At 44.6% G+C, this 24,826-nt stretch overlaps 2 protein-coding genes across 6 annotated transcripts in view; both read right to left on the minus strand.

Annotated features, from left to right (window-relative positions):
* kank2 (KN motif and ankyrin repeat domains 2) overlaps window positions 1-5,181 on the minus strand; it is a 53,713-nt gene extending 48,532 nt beyond the window's left edge. Inside the window, exon 1 of one of the 2 annotated variants that reach the window (XM_088932740.1) lies at window positions 4,961-5,181. The gene's annotated coding sequence lies outside the window, so the exon portion shown is untranslated. The remainder of the gene's footprint in view (window positions 1-4,960) is intronic. The other variant, XM_088932741.1, reaches the window with a different exon arrangement.
* Window positions 5,182-10,478: 5,297 nt separating this feature from the next.
* Window positions 10,479-24,826, minus strand: part of dock6 (dedicator of cytokinesis 6) — a 69,639-nt gene continuing 55,291 nt past the window's right edge. For 2 of the 4 annotated variants that reach the window (XM_088932454.1, XM_088932453.1), the window contains exons 41-49: window positions 24,655-24,786; window positions 22,926-22,940; window positions 17,211-17,336; window positions 16,721-16,810; window positions 15,846-16,082; window positions 15,261-15,404; window positions 14,668-14,774; window positions 14,181-14,351; window positions 10,479-13,645 (exon numbers count right to left, since the gene is read on the minus strand). In XM_088932454.1, coding sequence (XP_088788580.1) covers window positions 13,603-13,645; window positions 14,181-14,351; window positions 14,668-14,774; window positions 15,261-15,404; window positions 15,846-16,082; window positions 16,721-16,810; window positions 17,211-17,336; window positions 22,926-22,940; window positions 24,655-24,786 — 1,065 coding nt within the window. In that variant the 3' untranslated portion in view covers window positions 10,479-13,602. The remainder of the gene's footprint in view (window positions 13,646-14,180; window positions 14,352-14,667; window positions 14,775-15,260; window positions 15,405-15,845; window positions 16,083-16,720; window positions 16,811-17,210; window positions 17,337-22,925; window positions 22,941-24,654; window positions 24,787-24,826) is intronic. The other 2 variants (XM_088932457.1, XM_088932455.1) reach the window with 2 other exon arrangements.

The following is a 24,826-nucleotide window of genomic DNA, read 5'->3' on the forward strand; positions in this document are numbered from 1 at the left end:
TTCTGCATGCAAATCACAAGACTCCCCCATAACCCCAACTCCAAGTTTATGGTTAAGGAAGTTTATTTCTTGCTGTTTTTTAAGCCTCTATTTAAAATGTTTCCACTTGACATACAGCAATCCGCAGCCCTGCTTTTCTCATTTGCTCGCTAAGCTGAAAACCCTTCGCTCCGAACCTGAGAGGAGCCTCTCTGCTAACCAGCGGTGCCACATGCTTTTCCATGATGGATTCCGGACCTTCTGGAACTGCAGACTGACAAAAAGCCAGAGCTCCGAATGTTTTCACATTCAACTAATTCCTCGCTTCATTTATAGCATGCCACAAAAAAAAACTTTCGAGGTCCGATCTCAAGCTTATTTTTTGATCGACTCCTGTGTTTGCAAATATCTTGGCTCAATTGCTCGGGAAATATAAAATCCCTTCAGACAGAAATGTCAGCAAAGAAACTTTAAAGCTCTTTCGTACCTCATAAGCAAGACAAAGCAAACATGAAAAAAAACACATCCAGCAGACTTTTAAAAGCCAGGATCTGCAAAGAGCAAGAGAACATAAAGCACTTCAAAATTCAGATGCCAACAACTTAAAAAAAACCAACTGAAAGCACATTTACAATATTTTCTTAATTACATTGAAAAGCTTGTGAAAAGTTTATGAACGCCAACTCCCCCCCACTGCTTAAAAAAACAACAGGTCAGCTATATTCCATGCACCCTCTCCTGCTCACGATTGCTGAGACACTTAAACCTTTATTTCAGAATAGAAAAGCCTCAGAATTCAATCTTACCGACTGCAGCAGCCAGCTAGCATGTAGGAAGTCAGCTGGACAATGAACTTAAGCAAGGACAGCTTAGCCCATAAGGGAACACAAATCCATGCAGAACCCAGCTGGGCTGCTGCTGCAGAATCACCCCTGCAGCTCTGGTGGAGGAAGGAGAAATGGCTTCAGCAGGTGAGCCAAGGGGAAGTGAAGGGAGGCCAGATGGTGCCCGTGGTACACTGAGGGGAATTCTGTCAGGACTTGGGGCTTCGACTCTGCGCCTACAGAGGTGGAGAGCATGGTGGGTTGGCGTCGGATGACCTTTATCGGGACCTCTCATGACCACATAGGCGGGATCTTAGTTTCATGTCTCATCTGACTGTTGGCGCCGCCTACAGCACGGGTTTGCTTTGGACCGGAAGGGCTGGAGCAGAGAAGAGACGAAATGCCAGTCCATCAGCGCCACTCGCAAGCAGCAGCCCGATTCTTCTCCTCGGGGGTCTCCCCTCCCAGGACTGGCCTGGCCCGACCTTACTTAGCTCCTCCGATCTGATGAGACTCATCTTTAACAGCCGCTTTCAACGAGGCACAGAGCTCTGCGTAATAAAACCAGATCACCTTGCAGAAGGAGTGGAAGGGTGTGAATCTCCCAAGACCCTGTGTGCTGAGACAAAGAGACAGAGCACTGTCCCTCAAAGGTGCTCAAGCTCATGCTGAGCTGCTGGCGGAGGCTTCATTAAGCCATCTTTTTTCATCAGGTTCGGGGGCTGCGCAGCAGCCAGAAACTGAGGCTGGCGCTGAAGGGGTTAACTTCTGCACCAGTGGCGGGAGGGGGCGGTATGGGAGAGCAGACATGTGGCTCGCTTCCCCGCCGCGCGTTTGAGAAGCGATTTCTTCTTGCCCCGTGACAGGGGAGGCGCGGGCCAAGTAACTGATGGAGTTCCGCAGGGCTGCCCCCCTGCGCCACGTGCATCTCTGTCCCCCGCCACAGCAGAAAATCATCATCAACATCGGGACAGCTCTGGCCTTGAATTCCAAAGCCTGGATTCGACTTCTGAGAGGGGAAAGTAATACTTCATTCAACAAGGAAAGGGAATTCATCCGTGAGTCAGGCACGGGCTGGGGCCGCGCTGGAGGGAGGGTCTGGTTTTCCAGTAAACCGGCTCGTTTCCAGAGGGAGTGACCGTATGGAGTCAGTGCGTGGACTGAGCTCATCCTTGGGAAAGAGACAGACACTCGTCATCCCCATTCCACTGAGGGAGAACCCATCAATCTCTGATACCTCCCGACAGACCCCCGTTTGCACTGTAACAGGACCAGTGCCTGTCATCTTATTCAACTGCTTCGCTTGAACACGTGTGTGCTGCTCTCGGGCTGCCCCATTACCAAAATAAAACCTAGCCTGAATGAGCGTTCTTCAGTTAGTGCAAGAGAGGACTACCTTAGTTTGAACGCTGGAACTGTTTGATACTCCCACGGCATAACTCAAGCCTCAAAAGGCACATTCTCTCAACGTGAAAGGGAATTCTAGATCAGGATAAACACCAAGCAGCCAACTGGCTTTAATGCTTTTCCTTCGCTTGAATGAAAGCGTTTGGAAAAAGTCAGAGAAGAATCAGACGTGAGCGCTGTGCTGTCGGAGCAGAGCCGCCTCGCTGACAGCACGAACGGGCAAGGGGCAGTTGTGTTGCACAGAAAGCCAGAGACGTGCAGCAGAGGCGAGAAGGGACACCAGGACAGGACGAACCAGGTACTATATACACTGTAGCGCGCGAAAGCGAAAACGAGTTTTAGCTGATTCGCAGGCACGGGCCCACACGCCAGCACCCGCCTCCTTTCCACACAGGCTCGCCCGCCGTGCCGGCAGACTGCCGGGCGAATGAAAATGGACGCTTACTGTCCGCCGAGCGAGCGAGCGAGCCGCTGCACTCACCTGCGCCCGGCCAGTGCGCATGCGCGGAACATTCACCTCCGTGTTCACTCTGCCCGCTGCATCACCCGCTAACTGCACCCGCCTGCCGTGTGCGACTGAGCTCTAATGAGCGAATATCTGGACCCACAGCTAAGACTACAGGACAGCTCCAAGATGGCAAAGCAGTGCATATGCACAAAGAGCACAACTTCTGAATCAAAAACGCGAAGTGGTCACAGACATTAGTGCCATGGTGCTTGAACATTCCTGTGTTGATTAGGTGATGCAATGCAAACAAAATCCCTCTTCTACTAGCAAATTAAACGCCCAGCATGCAAGACCCATTGCAAAAGAGGGGAAGAGCCGCATTCTTTGCGTTTTTTCCACCGAATTCCAAAAAAAAACAGAGACCCATAAGAGCACCTCTGTCCAAGAGCGCGAGTCTGATAGCAGGCGCGCTCCACGCCAGGCTGACAGACGGCGCCGCGCAGGGGCAACACGGGCGCGCTCCCGCGCTGGTGTTGTCAGCGCATCCCGCTCCAGTGTAGCAGAAGGGCAGGGCGTGCTGCTATTGTACTCCTAAGGCAAATGAAACGCGTGTATTTTCATATTTTCATCTTCTCATATCTAACAGGAAATACCGTGTGGTGCAAACATCTCAGATATCTCAGGATCTAATTCATTTTTTTTAAATGAACGAGTTGTACCACCCATTTACAACATATCGTCTACTGTATGCCTAATAAACACAAGGACAAATATCTCACTCCAGACCGTAGAGCACATAAGGCTATTGGAATATTAAACGTTCCGGAAAAAAAACTACATCACATTCCAGTGCCAAGTTCACGTACAAAAACGTCGCCGTTATTCCAAATCCGATCGTGCCGAGAAGCGACAGCTCTAATGAACGGTTCTGCGATGTGGTGTTGTTCAAGAGCGCTCGTCTTGAAAGGCAGCCATTGAAGTACAAAGCAGCGAGTTAAGTTATTCCTTGAGTGGAGTTAACCCATCTCCCAGCAACCGCAATAGGAAATTACCTAAGTCAATACACGCTTCCTATATTATTTCCTATTCTGATTGCTATAGAATCCGAGGCAGTCACTTACGAAAAGACGGCTGTCACGTTTTTAGATTCCTATTTTAACACAAGCCTGTGTCACCGCAGTTTTAACAAGACTTTTCGGTTTCAGACCCGGCTACTGCTTTCTTTCAGTCGCTTCATTCCGTGCTGTCGGTGTTATTAGAGGGCTCACCCACCCCCCATCCAAATACACACTCCAAAAAAAAAACCCCTCAAGATCGGCTCAGAGGCGGAAAGAGAACCAATCGAGTCTTTAATGACCAACATCTGTAACTCATGAAAACTCCACCAGAGGAAACCGAGACCCTCCCTCGGGAGACGCTAGAAATACACATTTAAAACATATTTCTGCATTGTGCTAAAACTTTGCTTACTCGCACACGATACCTGAAACATACTGCAGCTGGCGAAGTTAAGAACTCTTCTTTCTGTTCATTCCCAAACAGCGCGGCAGGAGGTTTGTTTACCTTATGGGCAAAACGCGCGGTTTTCACACAGTTTAAGTCTCAGGTAAAAAAAAAAAAATCTACTCCAGGTCGCCCCGAGTCGATAGTTACTTCCAACGCGTTTTTCACACCGCCGCCTACCCCACCTGAGAGGCTCGGCGTACTTTCCGCTTCGACGCCCGCTTGACATTTAGAGACACAATCGGCCCACGGGAGGGGAGACGAAGGGAAAAAAAAACACACGGACTCGGACACGCCAACGCGCAAAACAACCCGAAACCATTGACGGTTTACATTTGTTTATAGCGGCGGCGACCGAGAAATCACGCCCGCCCGCTCACCCACCGCCGAGAAAACCCTCAGTTTAAGCCGTCAATGCGAGGATGCAACGCTGGAGACAACATTACCTCAGATGATGTACCAGTAACTGCTCCGCTTTCGAACAGACTTATTTAACCAATGTTACCAGAGGACGAAGGACAAAACGCCTCAAATGGTGTAGAGGCTGTTCAAACAGCCGCGGTCGACTGGCTGTGTGGAGTACCGTTAGGGCTGAGAATAAACCTCACTTAACCATCCCACAGCCGCTACGACTAACACGGCAGCCAGCCACTGGGAAGACAGGACCCGCTCGCAAACTGGAGACGGGACAAGGACTGGTTCGTAAGCCTTGTAAACGTGCGCCTGTGCTCTGTTGTTTGAAAAGTAAAAGAAAAGCGAGGTGTAAGTCCCCCCCCCCCGCGTAGGTCCGGCTGCTTACCGTTTCACGCTCTCGCCCTCTGCCTCTCTCGCGCGCGCGGTCCTCGCAGCCCCGTGCACTGACGAGCGGGACAGCAACAGTGCACCAGCCCGACGCACGGGGTCGCCGCCTCCTCCTTTTCTTAAAGGGGCAACGCCGTCCCTTCCCCGCGCCGCTCGAGCAGAGGCGGCGACCCGAGCCGTCTCGCTCGCCGTCACCACCAGAGACTGTTGTTACGTGTAAAGTTCACAGTTTTGTTGGGCTTTTTAATTCTGACGCGTTTTACATACAAGAGGGGACCGGTCTCCACCCCCCACTGAAGAACTGCCCCACCTGGGCGGCAAAAGAGCTGCCACTGGGCCCTATACCTCTACCTAATCTTTTAACTTTAATAAGACGCGGGCTCAGGTTTTACCAAACCAGGGTGGAATTTAGCCAAGACACCGGGGTTAACACCTCCGCTTAGAAACCGTGCCTTGGCCTCTAACGGCCAAGTCGTTGTGACCTCGGCTCGACTCTCTCTCAAAGGACAGCGGCGCCTACAGCACAGTGTCCCCGGTCCTTGGTTTGGAAAAGTCTCCCCCAGAGGGGAGGGCGCCGCCTACAGGTCCACCCGCACTTTGGCACTACCATCATATTGACACAGCAGCGCTGTCACTTCGTAAGCGTGGTCTGGTTTTTGCTTAGAAGCTGATCGAGGGCCGGCCTGATCAGAAATTGCAATGGAAACCCTCACATTTCTGATCAGGCCGGGCCTCGGTCCGCTTCTAAGCAAAAAACAGACCAATATGATGGTCATCGCTGATATCATTCTGGTTCTAGTTAAAAACAGTAATTTATTACTCTCGATGTTTACTTCCTTTATCTGTTCCCGAGGTCGGATATTTTAGGAACGCCGTGAAGTGGCGCTACAATATACAAGTCGTCCTTGAAAACGAGGTTTTGCTGTACTGCATCGCTGAAATTACGGCAAGTACTGCGAACTGCATTTACCAATCGTACTTTCCGGTGGGGGCAGTGTAAGACTTTAGGTTCCCCGAAATTATTTGTTAGCGCGCGTAATTGTTATTTTTAAAACCCAGACTCCGAAAACGTTTTCCTTTAGAATCGGTTCTTTTAGTGGTTTAAAACGCCCAATGCCGAAAACCATAGGCTTGCCAATATTAACAAAATCACAGCAGCATTTCTTTCTAAACTGCGTGATCTTAATCTCGTTCAATTTCAATTCCTGGAAATATATTTATAGTCTAACAGTAGAGGCGATTCCGTCGGACGGTGCGCGCTCTGGAGAGAAGGTGCGCCTGGAGGTTACGATAGGTTGAGTGTGTAGTTTAGTGCGGAGTTTAACAAATTTAACACAATCGTTTGTTCACAGAGTTGGGTCTGTAGAAAAATCCGTTAACAACACGCCACATCTGAAGCTTTTGTTTTAGAAAACAGACCGTGGTTAAGAGAAAGAGATTTTAGTTTTCCACTTAAACGCAGTACTACAGTACAGTTTATCCAAAGTTACATTTGTTCCCGTCGAGGTCACCTGCTGGTCACATCCCATTGGCTATATCAAGGAGGCCTCGCAGCGAGGGTGTAACTAGTTCTCTTTAAGAAATAACTTAAGGGTTGTGCTCAAGGTATTGTTTCGGGTGTCATGGGATAGCAGTAACATTTGGGGACAGGCTTAATCGGCTGTGGAAAAGTTCGACCAGCCCACAAAATCTGTTAGTGACGCTCGGGGGAACATGTGATTGTTTTTATGGTTTATACAAGTGTGCTGTCTCGCCGGCTCCCCTGTCCTGAATTAAGATACAGAAGCTGGAATCCCTAGAAAACGCATTTAATGCACCGCGAGATCCATTGCTATCGTTGTGACCGAAGGCACAAACATGCAGGGGGTCCCAGCCCCGCATTTACCGGGGGGATAAAGATTTCCAGAGGGCAGTGGACTGGAGTCGACACCGGACCTTGCAGAGGTGTGACCGCCGGAATAAGGGTTTCAAACACCTGCCTGAACGCAGAAGGAGCGCGTATCTTGTTGACAAACACCCGTCTTCTCCGGCTCGTTACTTTCGAATAGTTTGTCGAAGTCTCCGAATACAACTGGCGTATTTAAACAGCAGTCAACGGTAACTCCAGCAGGGCAATTTACTTTATACTGGTGTTATCTTGAAGAACTATTCGCCGAACACCTATCTATTTGAATACGTTGCCTCTGAAAATTTAACTTTAGCTTTTTAAATCACATTAATTATTTCTGGCGTGGATTGCTCGTGGATACGATTACGTTTCATTTTTTAGTCCTGATTCAGTTCTTTGCAAATAAAATGCACTATCGCCAAGTGCCCAGACAGGAGGAAAGCCTTCATCAACAGCCGAATATGACACAAAATATATCAGCTTCACCTACCAGTCAGCTCTTCCACGTTTTATGAGTTGATATTGTGCATATACACCGGAAACACTTAAGAGTTTATTTAATTTAGATTTAGTTTGAGTTACAAACCCATCGACCCCCCCCTTCACGCGTCTCAAATTCTCAGCCTGCCCAGTCAAGACGCAGATTTTAATCCGTGCTAAGCGCTATAAGTAGCACCTTATCCATTAAATACTGTGACAGGAGCTTTCAACAGCTCACAAGAGTGGTCAGTTAGAGTTACATAATCTGTTTATTTTAAATTAAACGTAAAAATATCATTCCACTTCATTTTGTTGGGCGAAAAAGATCTTTTAAACATCTGATTCAGTGAAAACGTTATGCAGTGAGCTGCGGCGCACTGATCTAACCAATTTTTAAAAATGGTATATTCCTTCAGATATTATTTAAACGAACAACGGATTTATTCGCACCCAGAGATTCGGATTTCCTTATCGCGGATTCAGAAAATGACAAGAGATTAATGATAAAATTGAGAGACTAACAAAACGCCCCCGTATCGCGCTTTCAGGTCCAGAGAACATCTGGAGCAAATCTGTGCTACAGATCCAGTCGTCTGCGCTTTTCAAAGGGTAACTCGTAGATCTCGCAAGACAAGACACCCCGGACACGACACTCGCAAACTGAATGAAAAAAATACTGTTGCTTTGAGCATTTGTAGTCCAAATGATACATTAAATCACACAACAGCCACTGTGACTTAAAAAAAGATTTTTAAAGAGGCTTACAAAAATAACCTAAACCCACAATGGCACTGGTCCAGGGGAGCCCTCAAAAAGTCCAGTAAATCCTACAGGTCACCCTAAATCACTAGTTTTTAGAGACTAGGAACATTTGATAATGACTCTAGTCCATTCAGGGCGATTCACATCTGTGCTTCAAATGATAATCATATTACTTAACGGTTAACTGTCGCCGATATAACAAAACACCGAGCAACACTCGGCAGTTGTTAACTCGTTGTACACTTGCTAAAAGTTCCAGTTGCTCAGGTCTCCGATTTTAGTAGTTAGAACAATATTGCAATTATGCTAAGTTGCACATAGAAGCCGCAAACGTTGTTTTTTTTCCGTTTCCAGTAATGAATCATAACGTCTTACAGTAATTAATGTATGCGTATGAAGTAAAGAGTAGATTGACAGAGATGGTGGGGTGCTGTCAATCTTTTAATCTCGTTCCAGCAAACGTGTTTTACAGTCCAGCGCCAGATTGAAAATAAAACACACCATTGTTCCACAGTCTTTCGCATATCGAGACATATGTAGCGCAGTGTGGTGTGACGTTTAACGGTGTCATCGATGAAAAAAGCGAGCTTGGTTTTAGCCGGTCATAAGCAGCGCGGAAACTTCACAGCGCTGCAAGGCGCCCACTGACAAGATGGAGTGTAAACCCGTCCATCGAAGTCTCTCATTTCCTTTCCCATGTGTTTGAGAGAGCAAGAGAGAGAAAAAAGTTTGTGTTTCGTCAAGTGTCGCGCCGGCTGTTTGAATGTTTGGAAACGTGTGAGCGGGATCATCAGGGCGGCTCGCCCCAGCCTCCCGTGTTTACTCCTCCAACATGAGTCACACACATCCGAGCAGCGGTGACGCAGAGCCCCCCTAGTCCCTGAGAACCCGCTCCAGATGGGAAGGAGCGGAAGACTATGGGAACTAAGAGACACAAGTTTGCACTTCAAACAATAAAACGTCATTCATCCTGTCGTCTCCAAGGATGGACAAAACATTAACCATGCCGAGTCAAGAAGACTGTTTTAAGTTGACTTTTCAAACGAGTGAACGCAGAGAGCCACTGAAATAAAACAATACCGGTTAAAACGTGTCACTGCAGATCTGAAACCTTCCTGAGACGGAACTCATCTGGGCAGCTTAAGAGAAGGGAAAATACAACTCACCCGCCCAGAGCTTTTGAGTCCTGTGAAAAGTGTTAAATGAAAAAAACTGTTAAGGGGGGGATTACTTCTATAATTACTTTGAATCAGATACAAACGATTTCTTTTTAAAATTAGCAGTAGCTTTGGTGAAAATATTTTAAAACATCCCCTAGGAAGCTCATTTAAGGGTGGTAATGTTGATTGGTGGTTATCTTGCCCTCGGAACCTGTCGTGGGCTTGATTCCGGGGACCTTCTGTATGGAGCCTGGCCTCTTTTCCAGGCACTGTCTTCCTTCCACTGTCTCAAGATGCATGAACTAGGTGAACCGGGGTCTGAAATGGTGACTCGTGTTCACCCAAAGCCCAGGGTATAGTTCCACCCACAGAAGACTACATTTTTCAGTTCTTACCACGAATAAGCACTGTTCTGATGTAAGCAGGCAGATGACAGCGAGTTTAAAAAATTCATCCCTTGCACAAGGTATCCGTTACTTTAACCATTACCCTCTAAAAGATCTACAGCTATCCAAAATATTTTAAAATCTTTCAAAAAGCCACTTGTGACAATAATTGAAGATTCAATCATGTCCACGCCAGGAAAGCTGGTCATTAGATGTGTTCATTAATGTTCCCATTTCCAAAATGCCATGTGAATACTACTAAGGTAAGATGTGCATGACTAGCGTTTGTGCAAACCAAACGCTTAAGAACAAATGTGACATCAAGGAATGTTATGTTAAAAATCTACAGTGCACTGGTAGGACTTTGGTTAAATTAATGTATATCAAAAAAATGATGCTGGTCTGGAATCAGTTAAGAATAACCAGACGTATTTCTGGCCTTAAAAGAGTGTCCTACTCTAAGAAGCTATAAAATCTTTTTTGGTCTTGAACAGAAGTTGTTGTACCTGAGTATTCAAGTATTAAAAATCTGGCGAGGCATTAGCTAGTGAGACACAAACCTGAGGGCACAAGTGGAAACTACAGGAAAGTATTTAAAACTGAGGACAGGAGACACTTCTTTACCCAAAGGGTTGTGGGAGTGTGGAACACACTGCTCAGCCAAGTCGTTGAAGCTGATACTATGGCTTATTTCAACAAACAGCTGGATAAGATCCTACCAACTACAAAATGTAACTACTGTAGATGAACAGCCTCCTCTCACTTTTAAGCCTTCTTACATTTGGAAGTAAAGAGGGAGGGCACAGAACCCAGAACCACAAAATCATCCACAGGACAAGGTTTAGTGGAAAAAAAATCAAAAACAGCCTTTTAATACAAAGCAGTAAAATTACACAGGAATAGCAAAATAATTCAAGAATAAATAAAAAAAGGCAAACTTTTTCACATACAGTAGAATAAAAGCAGTGTGTTTTTGGAAGTGTCGGCTCCAGTAGTACAGCATACAGGTGTGCATGGCATACATGTTCCCTTTAGATCTGGAAAAGCAGGATTTCACCTTTGCAGATTACCCACAATAGCAGACAAACACTTGTCTATAGCAATCCCCAGGTTTGGTTTGCAACGAACTGGATACTAAGTGGCACTGGTCAGTGTCTGACAGTGCTGTAGTGACTACAACCCTCAACCCCTAAACTCTTCTATGATTTACATCAGTGAAAAACCTGACTGGAATAAAACACCCTTCTCCCTTCCCACTACATGCGTGTTTTGAGAACCCAGCTGTTCCCAAGCATTACTCCGTTTATCACACCACAGCCAATGACCTTGGATTCCTTGGTGAGGATTCACGGGAGATAAGGGCCTACTTCAAACTCGCTTCACTGTAGCTCCGTGCCCCCAAAGTCTTGCCATTGGTCTTATCACACTTCCCTACCGCTTCTGGGAAATCCCTACACAAAAAGAACACAGCACACCTGAATGCACAACTCCCCCACCTCCTCCACTACACAGTTCAAAGAGAACAAAAATACAGAATTGTCTGCTTTTGTACACAGTCCTGTTGCTAAAGGTCAATGCACAGTGTCCTTGGTTTACATTTCCACTATGTAGAAAAACTAACGACAACAAGAGTAGTCTGCATATCAGTGCAATTTCCCTTCTTCTCGTTTTTATAATTGTGATTCTCTGTTGTTGCCAAGGGACTGCAGTTAAACATAAAGCTAAAGTGCTTCCTCCAACATGCATTCTGGAGATCAGTTAGTGAGAAAATGGCGGCAAATCCGAATAAGATGCCTTTTGCAAGTTTAGTGCAGTTAAGTCTGTGCAATAACTGCTCTTTCCCCAAGTTTCAGTTCTGGGGCTCATGCATCCACACACTGCTGTCGCAGAATGGAAGTAGCCGGACCTCTGCAGAACACAGTCTCTGTTTTTGGTGGGCGTGTCAATCAGATCTGTTTCTGGTCATCAACAATTCAGAAATAATAATGTATGAATCATTTAATAAGAAAGCTGTGGGAGAAAGAATGGAGCTGTGTTTCTGACAACACTCCTACAGCAGAGTATTTCTGAAAAGACTAAGTGCAGAAATGGGTCAGGCAACAAAGGTCAATTAAAGGGATCAATTAACATCAGCAATTAAGAGCTCACCTGTAACAATAGCCCTAAGTCACAGGGGTTCTCAGAACCAGAGCTGAAAACCACAGATTTACAGGATGAGATCAGGTGGGTTTTTGCAAAATCTGCCCAGTGAACCAGTGTAAGTTGATCACTGGTTCAGACTTTTAGCTAAAAGAAGCTTCACATCTTAGCTGGTCACAGGAAGGGGCAAAATCAGAGCAGCATTTCTTTTATCTGAACTTACAGAAATCACTCCACGTACTGCAAAAGGCCTTTCAGTGCCAGCAGAGATGATTTTAGTGTCCTTTAGCATGTTAATTACGTCTCTCATGCAGAAACAGATCACATTTTTCCAAAACAACAAACAGGAATTTGTTTGTCACTAAGATCCGGGTTGTTTTGAGGGTTGTTTCTTCACCCCACCCACCAACGCTGACTCAGAAGCTGGCTTCAGCACAGCCCTGCGCAGTGGTGTGGTAATGGGTTGCAGATGATCCTAATTACTACTGGCAAAGTTGCGCTGTCTAAAGAAAGTCTCATACTCTGCTGCAGAACATGTTTTACAATAGGACGGCTTTACCATAACAGCTTGCTTCTTGCAATCATTGTTAAATTTTGCAGGCATTTACACTATTACAGCCTAAACTTATTTCAGTGAAGCTCACAATGTACTGGATTAAGAGTTTACAAAGTCTTATGCTTATCCCTGACCTCTGAAAAAGGCCAGGGTGCTTCAGTCCAGACTCAGGAATGCAGTTTGAGTCAGTGGTCTTAATCTAGCTGGTTAAAACTCGCTTTCCTCTTTTAATAAGGAGGGGGTTCAGTCCATATTGTCATACCGTTAATCTGATTTGACACTGTAACCCCAGTAACAATATTGATTTCAACATAGAGAAAAGGAAGCTTGAAAGTAGCAGAGACTGAATGAAATGAAAATAAATTGAATTTAAGTCAAAGGAACACTTGGAAATTAGTGGGTGCCTGAACAGTGTTCCAGTGACTGATGTCCGTGCTGTCCCATGAGTGTGTTCCGTCATTCCCAGGGTGCACTGGGGAGCCAGGAATGGGCAGTTTGATGAAGAGTCAATTTAAACTCTGTTAAATCTGCTCTTCACTTCCTGCCCTGCAACACTAAACAAGACAGTTGCACAAAAAATGGACCCTCCGAGTACTCCTTCCCCACTTCCTTAAGGATCTAAGATATAATTGCTTACAAATTAAAAAAACAAGTCTTAGGAACAAGACTTGAGTTCAGAGGCAGAAACAGAAATAAAATCCTCAAACCCTGATCACTTCATTGTCCTGATGTGGGAAATCTTCAGCAATGCACTAGGCCTGCTTTCTTAAGAAAGGGGGGAAAAGCTGAACCTCAGGAATAACACAGGGAATGGAAAGAAAAAATAACAGTTCCCTCTTTATGTCTCAGAGGCACATCCCTGTGCTGCAGTGGGAAATGCCCTTGTCTTCATTCCAGTGAATGGTTGCTCCTGTAGAGTACAGAGCCTTCAGCTGGGAACAGTGAAGTCCTACAGAGGAGCCTAGAGAGCAACTTTGCCTCAGGGGAAGATGCAGAAGAGGATGACCCTAAATGAGTGTTCAGACTGGGTTCCTGGAGCCCTCTTCTCTGAGTGGGAGATTCAGCAGAGCCCTCTCTCCCTGCGCCCCACCAAGACCTGTTAGCAGCTCCGTCTTTAACAAAAGTACATTAAGGCTTAAGAAGAGAAGTGTGCAGTCAAGAGACTTCCTTTCGTTTTTCTGGATCTGCTTCCTTGCTGCAACACATCAGCGACACACAAAACAAAATAAAAAAAAACATTCTGACTCATTTTTCTTTACGTTTTTTTCCTCAACCTTCCACTTTACGAAGACTGGATCGACTGAAGGAGTTCCTGTTAGAAAAAAAGAAATACAGACTTTGATCAATCACAAAAAACAAGGTTCCACATTACCCATGCCTAGACCTAGACAGCTGCCATTCATTGCTCTTGCTCCCACAGTGTCTACTGCACTGAACAGTAAAAATAAATGCATTCTTGTTACCAGTACTGTAAGCCAATGCCATGCCTCCATTCTGATAATGCCAACTGTACCCGGCACATGAGAAGAGTCCCATCTGTTCACTGGACAGCTATCAGCTTTTGAAAGTACAGTATATGGGATATATAAATATCTATGGATTCTGTAAAGAGATCAGATTTTTTGCCACTAATCTCCACCTCTGTTTACCATGGTTTCAGCAATCATAAGAGCAAGTGAATGCATGGAGAGGGAGAGGTGAGTGGCACTAGAGGAGACTGCTGCCCGTCTATTCTGGTGTAGCTCTGTGTGGAGGGGAGACTGCCCCGATATGAACTGGGATATCAGAAGAGGAGAGTTCTCTTCTCTCCTCCCTCCAGCCCCATGCCAAGCAGTTGTGGAGCTCACCGCTGGCTGGCGTGGTGCATCACGAGGGGCTTGTACAGCTGGGGAATCTTGCGGTTCAGCAGGGGATGGAGCGACTCCTTGAGGCGGTTGTAGTTCCTCTCCAGCTCACGATGGTACTCCTTCTGGTCAGGGCCAATCAGAGCCTTGTTTTTGCGCAGGGCATCCTCGCACCTAGACAGAGAGAAGATAGAGCATCGATGGCATGGCTAAGCGCAGGGGAACACTTCCACGCTTACAAAGTGACCATGCACGTGTGATTTTATTCAGGGCCAATCTATCTGATGCAGGTCAGCAATCAGTTGTTAAACTTAACAGATCATTTAAGAGGTGGCACCTAAACAGGTTGTGAGAGACACTGGCACAGCAACATGCAGAAAATGTATTGGAATCATCTCCAAGTCAACTACTAGTGAAGTGAAAATAAAAACAGTTGAAGAGTTGCGAGTGGTAGAAACGCGGAGGAGCAATCCTGAGAAGCTAGGCTCACCTTTTGGTGAAGTCCTTGAAGCACAGGCGCAGCTTGTTGTGGTGGCGGAACAGCTTGGGGTCATCAGGAATGTCTGCCAAGAACACCTGGGCCACCTCTAAAGGGCCCTGGAAGAGCAAGACAGACACGGATGGCCAGAGCGAGGGGACACAGCTCTACTGTTCACTTGCCATTTACCCAACACAACTTTAATCCAGTATTCAAGTTAAATTAAAGAAAAACTCAGGCTACAGCTGTTTATACTGAGCTCACACTGGCTGCTCATTTCTCATGGTTCGACCCTATTTGTAAGTTCCAATAACAATTGCAGGAAAAGCCCCTAGTGGGATCCAAAATACTTCCTGAAAATACACGCCAGTGTTTCTGTATATGATAAGGATTGTAGGTGCTACTGGCTCAAATGCTACCTGTCCTTGCACACCTACAGCTTGTGAGATGTGCTGCAGGAGTGGGTGAGTGGAAGGGGATATACCAGGGAACAGTGGGGACTATTCTACACTGCACTGACCGCAGTGAACATCCTGGTTTCACTTTGACCCTTTCTGTTTAACAGAGCACAGCTGACAAGAGTCGGGGTCCAGCACTGCTGATACCTGATTGACAGTAGTGCCCACACTGCCCTGCAGCACCATCTGGAGCATTTTGGCATCAGCGGGGTCCTGGTGTGTGGCAAAGGCCAGCTCTTGCGTCTTCTTCTGCATGTCCTCAATGGCCACCTCAATGGGGATTAGGATGATCTAGACAGAGGAGGAGTGCAAACAAACATTTTTACAGCAGTCCCTAAAACTAAATTTATGGCAGGCTATCTAGTCATGCTGAGCTGGCCTGAGACCACACAAAGTGGAATAAGCCCCAGCTAGATTAAAGGAACTGAATCTCTTTAGTCATGAACAGTCTTCCTGATCTCAAAACGCACTTGACTACCTCAAGGTCAACAGTGAAATAAGAATCCCAGGACACAATGGGAATTAAGGTAAAGTGCATTCGGGACTGAAAAAGGATGTTATATCCTGAAAAAGGTTTAATATCTTAACACAACACTGCCACAGAGGAGTCTGCAACTAGCCATCTGCGTTGTAGAAGTTGATTTGAAGAAAAGATCCTCTGATCAATAAGCCGGGTGGCCTCTCTCTTGTGCTTCTGTGGCAGAGCGGAGCGGTATGAAGGGGCAGGCTGACCTCCTCTCTGTGCGTGACGTTGATGCGGGTCTTGATGTAGGGGAAGGCGTGCGAAGTGGTGAGGATGGTCTTGCGCTTGTACTGCTCGTGCAGGTCGCCATGCGCCCGGCCGTCCAGCGTGAAGGGAGTGCAGTACATGAAGGTGCGCAGGTTGTAGTTCTTGTCGAAGTAGGTGATGCGCTCCTTCAGCTCGTAGGTGTCGAAGAAAGGCTCCACATAGGTGATTTGAAGGTATGCCTGGAGACACATGCCAAAACCAAGTCAAAAACATGGCCGTTTTCAGCTCAACCCCACGCACAGATCAGCACAAGGAGAAAAGGTGAGAGCGTTCAACTGTCACACTTGTGCACATGAACATCAATTGCAACACGATTTTACACTTTCTCTAGAGTTAAACTCTCAGCTTTCTGTACAGTTAAGAAAATAAGTTCTCATTCCTGAAATCTGTAATACATTCAAATAAGTCCTTCATTTTCCATCTTCTTGTATATTAATATACACTGAATTTACAAGGGATCTTAGTCTTAGCCTTTGCACTTCTTTGAAATTCACTCTTTCATGGTCACACACCTGAAGAAGGCTCCATGGCCGAAACATTGTGTTCTCTTTCTTCTTTTTTTCAGCATGGAATAAACCTATTACTTGTTCTCTTTCATGGTATACATACAGTTCTCTCATTGACTCTTAAACTGTAGAGACCTTTGAGATATAGCTTACCATGACTAGGTACGCTATAAAATATGAACACTTTGCTGAATTGGCTGTTCTGCTGTATCCATTATGAAGCCTCATGGTAATAAATATTTAAAAGTCACTATTCACAGGTATGCAGAGTAGACCACATTCTTTTTATGGCATCTTTTGCTTTTATTCACCTTATTGGGGTCCAGTTTGGTCTTATCCACTGGGTTGGAGTCCTTTACAATCTCCACTATGTCGTCTCCGAAGCGTTCAGCATAGAACTCCTGGAACACAGAGACAGCAGGTCAGCAGTGTCGACCAGGAGACACTGCTTTGTACCTTGTAGACTAGGATGCTGTTTCATGACATGACTGCTGGCCTGTGCACTCTGAACCTGAATGACCCGCCAGCAGTTGTGTAATAACAAAGCTAAATTGAAATTCTAGACCGGACTGGTCTGCTGAAGCAGGGCTACTCACCAGCAATGTTAGATAACTTGAACTTTAACTCTTTTAACTCTTTAACTTTTGTACATTGCCATGCTCCTGAATAAATATTAATACAAATTAAGTTCAAAAACGAAAAAAAAAGAACATTTAAGACGTGAAAAGTGAAAAAATTCATGTATTGTTCCACCCCTGTGAGTATGGAACCGATGGCAGGCCCGCTCAGTTGTTCCCTTACCTCAAGCCGGTGAGAGATCTCCGCCAGCTTGGTGATCGACGGCTCCTTATACACAAACTCTTGCTCATCCAGGTCCCCGAACCGGCAGCCATAGAACCCCACTCGGAAATAGGTGCCAAACATCCGCTTCATGGCTGCAGTGGTGGGAACAATAGCAATAAAATAGGAATCATGAGAGCCACAGACCAAGGACAGTCATCCTTTCAGGTCCAATGTCTTTCCAATCCAGTCTTCGAGGGTAGGAGAGGCTTCCAGAGGTTATTATTACTGTATTTAAATAACTGCATATTTGGCAAACTGAAGAAATTTAACAAGTTTCTTCAGGTCTCCAACAGATAAGGATTCACAGATGCTGATACAGAATGAGGGCCCCTGGTTTCAATTCCACCCCTTCCTGAACAAATTATTTGCATAAAAAGCCAAATCAACCGCTCTTCTCAGGCATTAAGCAGTTGCTAATTGAAAAACACATATAATGCCTGCCGAAATTCAGCCTTCAACTGAACACCAGCTCAGACCAGGGCCATTCCAATCCACTCCAGTGCACTGCAGAATTCTGCTACAAAAGTGCCTTAATTAATTTAGAATTAGAAGGAGTGATACAGCCATTAAGGGGCTGGTTGCATCAAGGAACTTTAATGGAACATACTGAAGAGATTGAGTAGCTCCTGCTTAGAAAGATTATGAAACATTAAGAGAGCTTAAACCTACAGCCCTAGGTTTCATACCCCACAGTGTTTCATTTGTTTAATATTTCTCACAAAGAAGCGCAGCTCCTGAACAATGCAGGCTGACTCAGTGCAAGGGGATGCACTCTAGCCAGGAACCGAGAGAGGCAGGGGTTATTCACAGATATTTGTAGCATCTTAATAGTTTGTTGGAAAAAGCAGAAACAGATTTACATTCAGATCCCAAGGGAATATATATATATATCTCCCAGCCCTGTGCTATTTATTTTTCTTGTCTTATTTTTGGAGGAACATTTTTTAATTTAAAAATAGTCACATGCCCTCATGCCCTCACACCAAAACCATTACTAAATTACAAAATTTCAACTCAGAGAGAAAGCTGAATCACCCGGTATGTCTCCTGCCTGAGATTGGAGCACTGAACTAGTGCCCCTGCTCCATCAGCTTTCCACACAAACACAATATTATAACTGTGACAACACCCCACACAAAAATTAGGAGACAAATGCAACAGTTTCTACTCAGTCGAGTTCTGTACGTTGTTAAAGGCCTGAAGAAGATGGTTATACACACTGATATTTATGTTTAGGGACAGACAGTTTTCTCTTGTTTCTACAAAATTCCTGAGTGGTTCCAGACAGAACAGAGAGGGAGGGAGATGGAGCAAGGACATGGGGTGTGTGGGGAAACCAGGGATGTGCTGCAGAGGCTCTTGTGTAATCAGCACTGCGCAACACACTGAGTGGGTCTTGGAGGACAATTGACCTACTTTGGTTCTTTGTTGTTTAAGAGACCTCTCCATAAAACACATGCAAATACACACCTGTGTGCACTGAAAGGACTCTGACTGATAAAAGGTGTTATTTCAAAGGTTTTTAAAAAACAGCTTTCAGACTATAATCTGTCCAGGCTATATAGGTATCCTAGCATCCTACTGTGCTCAGGAAAAGAATAGTATTCACACTGTTGTGTCTCTACAGAACATTCACTGAGTGTAATTGAATTCTCCTTTAAAAAGGGCCAGCCTGGTACTCAGCACTCAGAGAGGAGACCCACAAGGGACAGACAGAGCTTTAGCTCTCCAGTCGCTCCTCTGAGGAAAAGGGCATCTTAGGACAGACATTTTCAAAAGTGCTGTGAAAACAGGACTTGGGAGAACAGAAACGTTTCAGCTGTGATCGCTGGGGGCGGTGGCTGTTAGAGGCTGTTATGGGCATACAATGTCATTACAGCCTTGCCGGCTGAGATATCTTCTTTTACTTCAGCGAAGTAAGTGCTTCAAGAGTGCCAAAGCTCTTGTAAACAACAGAAAATGTAAACTTGGAAAAGAAAACCACCTGGGTCATCCTGTGTATTTTTTTCCTTGATTCCTCAGTATCATCAATGACAGCATAATAAAGAGCAGGGTAACAATCCAGAGCAGCTGGACTCCATAGTCCACTCCCATGTTCAAATCTGTCATGAGCTGGCTGTGAACAGAATTCCCTGAGCTGTAGTATACAACTGGCTGAAAACTGTTGCCATTAGGCTGGTTTGTGTTCAGTCAGGGCAACTTTATTTTGCTGACTAATAGCGTCCCTCTGTGGTTGTGAGTTTAAAATAGGGGTGTGTATTCCCAATTTAAGAAAAGTGGGTACGGTACACTTAAAAATGAATCAAGAGAAGTGTGACTTACCAGGATGGATCACAGGCAGGCGAGGCGAGGCGAGTGACCAGGGAGAGAGGAATAAAGAAAATTGAGAAACACAGGTATTAACACAACTGCGTTAACACTGAAAACACTGCAATAAAAACACTCAGTATTGCTCAAACTGCAACACCACCACAAATACTACACTAATATTGCAAACTGCATTTGCACAAAGACACTGCACTGACCATAAAAAACAAACACACGGCAAGCACTGCATTAGCTCTGCACACACTGCTGCTTCTATATTTGCACAGCCAGGCAGTTAAGAGAGGGGCTGCCATGACAAATCTTTCTGTCACCTACAGTTAGTTAACACTTCTGCCGTTTAATTGCAAAGGGCTGTTGTTTTTAAAGCTTCTCCACAGACGCCCTAAGGAAATGACAGGGGGGATAGTATTATGCACAGGCTCAAGTGAACAGCGCATCACCAATGAACTTCAGAGCACTGAGCGACGTCAATTGTGTTCCACTGCACACAATCACCACCTACACTATGGCAAAGGTGTTCTGATCTGTCCTGCACTTTTTGCTACTTCAAACACTTGCTGGGCTACACAGGGAGTTTGTTATAGGCCCTACCACAGAACAAAAGCAGCAAAGAATTTCAGGTGTAACATTATGTGCAAACTACACGATAGCATATTGTAGGACCTCAAAATTTGAACTCCCACAAAAAGAAGTTCATTCATTTGCAGACTGTGCTTCTAAAGTGCGGAGGCCATGGGGATATAAAAAATATTCCAAATAAGAAAAAACAGCCCCTCTTTAGGATTTCAGCAGCTATTTTTATTTCTTCAGAGCTCCAGGATTTTTTCTTTGAATGCATGAGGGAGAAAATGCAAAAATGCCAGGGCCTAAAAGGAGAAAAAAGACAAACAGGCTCAAGGCAGGCTTTCTATGAAAGTGTTCTTCAGTTCTTTTCCCAGGGCCCAGGATTCAGGCAGATTCCGTGTCCTAGTGAGGGAGGGCGGACAAACAGAACTCATGCTCAGATTGGAAAAAGGCGATTTTCTTATTTTGTCCCAGAACAGAAGGGCAGACATTTCCACTCATACTGCCTGTCAGGTCAAGATTCCCAGCTCAAAAATGGCTGTAGCCTGGGTGAGCTCTGCCTAATCCTGGTCCCCGGGACCCTAGGACCTCAGCCGCCTGCTCTCCATTCCAGCAGAGCTCTCACTGACTTCACTGAAGCTGAAGTCACAACCTGCCCAACAGACCCTTTTGCGTTCAGCTTGTAAAAATAGTTGGTAGCTTCAAGCTGGTTAGACCATGTAGGTGAAAACTAAAACAGTTCTCATTAAACCAAGGCTGATTAAGACCTTAATTCAGCAATTGTGGATCACATTCTTTTTATGCAGAGCACAGTGCTTTGCAAAAATATTCACCCCCTTCCAATCTTGTCCCATCCATCCATTTACTAACCACTTCATCCAATACAGAGTTTCGGATAGTTGTAGCCTATCCCAGCAAGCAATGGGCAAAAGGCAGGGTACACACACTCACACCAGGGCCAATTTTCTCAGAAGCCAATTAACCTACCAATATGTCTTTGGACTGTGGGAGGTAAAATGAAGCACACACTAACATGGGGAGAGTATATAAACTAGCACTCTGAGGATTGAACCCAGGGCTCCAATTCTGTGAGGCATTAATACTCCAATAATATCCAATTTTTCTAAATTACAAAATAAGTGAACTAAATGTTTAAAGTGAATATTTGTTAAGCAAAACTTTAACTTGCCATCTAAACATTTTAATGTGTAAAATATGTTGATAACATAAGCATTCTCCCCTGTGCATAGTACAAAATTACCTTACCAAACCATACTATTAGTTGAGTGGCCTTCTGTCTATGTGCAATAATAGTGGTTTACATAACTTCAAAATAAATATCCTGTCCCTGTAAGGTATATCAGTCAGGCTGTGATTAGAAGCATCATTGTAATACAACAAATTGAGACATCACTGGAGGGGGATGAATACTTCTGCAAGGCACAGCATCTGATCTCTGTCCTGAATTTTGGAGCCAAATGCAGCCAGAGTATGACAGCACACAACTGTTCCTGGAGCAGGGCAGTGTCTGCAAGGATATGTCCATGTGAAATGAACACCACAAAATGAAGAATCATCTTTCTAGATTCAATCAAGGTACACCATGGACAACCTGTTCCAGTGTAAGTGGACTCATACTCTCATCTACTGTATGATCTGATGTTCTTCAATTCATCTAAAATTATTTAAATACTTGAGTGTGAAAATAGAAGGACATGTTTCCTCTGCCTGCTTAACATTTGTAAGTATTGGGTGCTTTTAGAACTGACAGAAAATGTTGTCCAGGATTTTGTAGCCAGATCTGACCAGAAATGAGAGAGGGTACCGGAAAGAGACACTATGGGGTCAAGGGTCAGTGACACTAGACATGCAGATAGATTTAGGACTGCCAATACCCAAGGGTGCAGAAGTTCTGAGGTAGTCCCAATAAACTCAACAGTTACATAAGGGTTCTCAGCTGCTGGACATCCAGTAATTTTACATACAGTGCCATTACATACATTCACAGCTTTTTTTATGTGTACACAATCTATGCAATTTTCCCCAAAACTTATGCTCACTTGAAATGGGATTGAACAAAAAAGTGCTATTATTTTAAAATGTTATAAAATCATTATAATTTTTTTTATATAAATATAAAACCATGGACAACCAATAAAAAACTATAAAATGGTACAACATACTATATATGCACAGAAACACCCAGAAATAAAAGGTGACATTCCGTACTTTTGCCTCATATTAATCTTTTCATCTAAAACCTGAATTTTTATACAGCACAAATAGCAATTTTGACTTCACTGTTGTAATACGTATGGAGGGCACCGTATATAGAATTTCTCCAGGTACTCCTGATATGCCTGCATATGTTGTAGGCTTTCAATGACTGGCAGCTACAGTTATGTAACACTCCAACTGCAAATACAGTTATACAATAAACGTACATACGTCTTCCAGACATTCCTCTGCAATCTGGCCACAATTGACCTCTGTCTCAGCAAGGTGGGCAGAGGGACAGCTAGGGGTCTTGTAAGTGCCCAAAAGTATGCCTGATAATGCCCAAACCGATTCTTGGATTTGGAAAGTCAGTGGTATTTAAAAATATTTAAAAATTAAATAAATTGTCTCCATTTGTGGTCTGGGTATCCTGCAGAACTGCAATTCCACCCTTTAGTTGGTAGCCCTAGACAGGTGAGTGGGATTAGTTTAGATGTGCATCTGGATTAAAGGACACACAAAAACCACTGGAGCAGACAGGAACACTGACACTTCAAAGCCTACCTCCCAGCCAGAGCTCTATACCACAAAACCAGGACAGAGGAGGAACATGGTGAGGAGGAGGGAGAGAGAGAGAGGAAGAGAAAGGTTAAAGACAGGAAAAACTTTTATACACACCAACCTTAGCTGAGAACCCCAACCCTTACAACAGAAGGGTGAACAGCAAATTACTTTCTTCTTTTATCTTTTCTTATGTACAAGATTGCACTTTCTTCAAACTCAACATTATACCAGCACAGATGAGGGAAGAAAACATGTATATAATATTACTTAGTAAAAAATCAAAATCAGTTTAGCCATTAAAAAACAGCAAATTAGTCTACAAAGAAATATCACTTCATTTTACAAAATAAATGAAGTCTTAACAGAGACAAAAATTAATTCAGGTTAGCTAGTATTTACTAAATCTTTCTGACTGTAATTTGAGAGACAAAACTACGTCTTCCACAGTACAAACCTCATTCACAATGTCAATCTAATCCACCATTCATATGTTGCTGACTCTTTAATAAAGCCATATTCTTGTAATTGTTTTTTACTAGCTGCTAAAAGAATTTCTAATATTTTTCACTTTAATTTATTCAAAGGGGAAATTACCCAAATACATATAACTCAAGTAGTTTGTCTTAATTTCCTATATTATTGAGAGCCAGGTGTACAACTTGCCAAAAATTCTTGGTGCAAAACGCTTTGTTCAATAACCTGCTAAGACGTGCAGCACCAGATTTATACATCATTAGAAAGCCCACCTCTAGAAATGGAAAAGGTCCATAAAACCGCAGGATGTTATGTCTACCCATGTAGCTGATACCCTTGTAGTGATGTTTACCATTTCTTTACAAATACCCGCAATGCTTTTAAAAGCACAAACATATTGGTATGGAGAGAATTTAAGGGATTTATAATGTCCTTGGAGCCCCCCATCTGTTTTCTGTAAAGGGTGGCTTTCTCCTGCTTTTGTGCTGCACTCTTGTTAAAAGTTGGGGAAGGGGATTAAATTCAGGGATTATCCTGCCCACAAATCGGTTCCTTCAATGGCTATCCAGCTAACTGCAAGAATTAACCATATAATCCTGAGCTGCTTCTTATGCAGCCAGTATATTTACATAGAAAACGGGCTGTCAAACTCTGATGAAAATCTCGAAAGGATAAACCACCTGAGTTATTAGACTTAATAGTAAAAATCCCTGGCTTCTCAGTCCTGATACTTTTGGAGGGTGTTTTAATACAGGCTACAACACTGAAGAGTGCATATCAGTAGTTACAGGGTATCCTGCAATGATAAGCAAGAGCCATAAAGCTTTTGCCCAAACCACAGGCACCTGACAACTGCTGCCAACCAAAATATTTTACTCATCTGCAAAAAAACTTCAAACATCGTTTCTCATTGCATATTGAAAACTAGTTTCAAGGCACACTGCGGTCAGACTCCCAAGCAGTGGGTGCTAAATGGAGAGGGGGATGTAACAACTGCTAAATTCCCCCCAAAAGGGACATATTCAAGGCATTAGCCAATGCAAGGAGAAACCCTATGAGGCACCACATGCTTTTGACTTTTAGTTCTCTAACACAGGGACAGAGAGCAGAGACTCCAACCTGGTGTGGTGTAAACCGCCGTGCAGAGATTTCTAACAGCGTCACTTACAATTCTCTCTACCTTGAAGGCAGTTCATGGGAAGACTCTCTCTTGATGCTGAATCCAAGAGCCTTACTCTCCAGGGGTTGGACCTACCTGGTTGTTGACCTTGTTGAAGGCGTCCTGCAGCTTGCCGTGGATGGTGGCCAGCTTCTTGAAGTCCCTGTTGGCCTCATGGATGGGGATGAGGATCTTGTAGACCTCGTTGATGGCCTCGTACATGGCCGCCTGCAAGGCAAGCAGCGACAGACATGCTGTGACAAGGGCT

Source organism: Atractosteus spatula, chromosome 14 (genome assembly GCF_055471065.1).
Source record: "Atractosteus spatula isolate fAtrSpa1 chromosome 14, fAtrSpa1.hap1, whole genome shotgun sequence".
Taxonomy (NCBI): Eukaryota; Metazoa; Chordata; class Actinopteri; order Semionotiformes; family Lepisosteidae; genus Atractosteus; species Atractosteus spatula.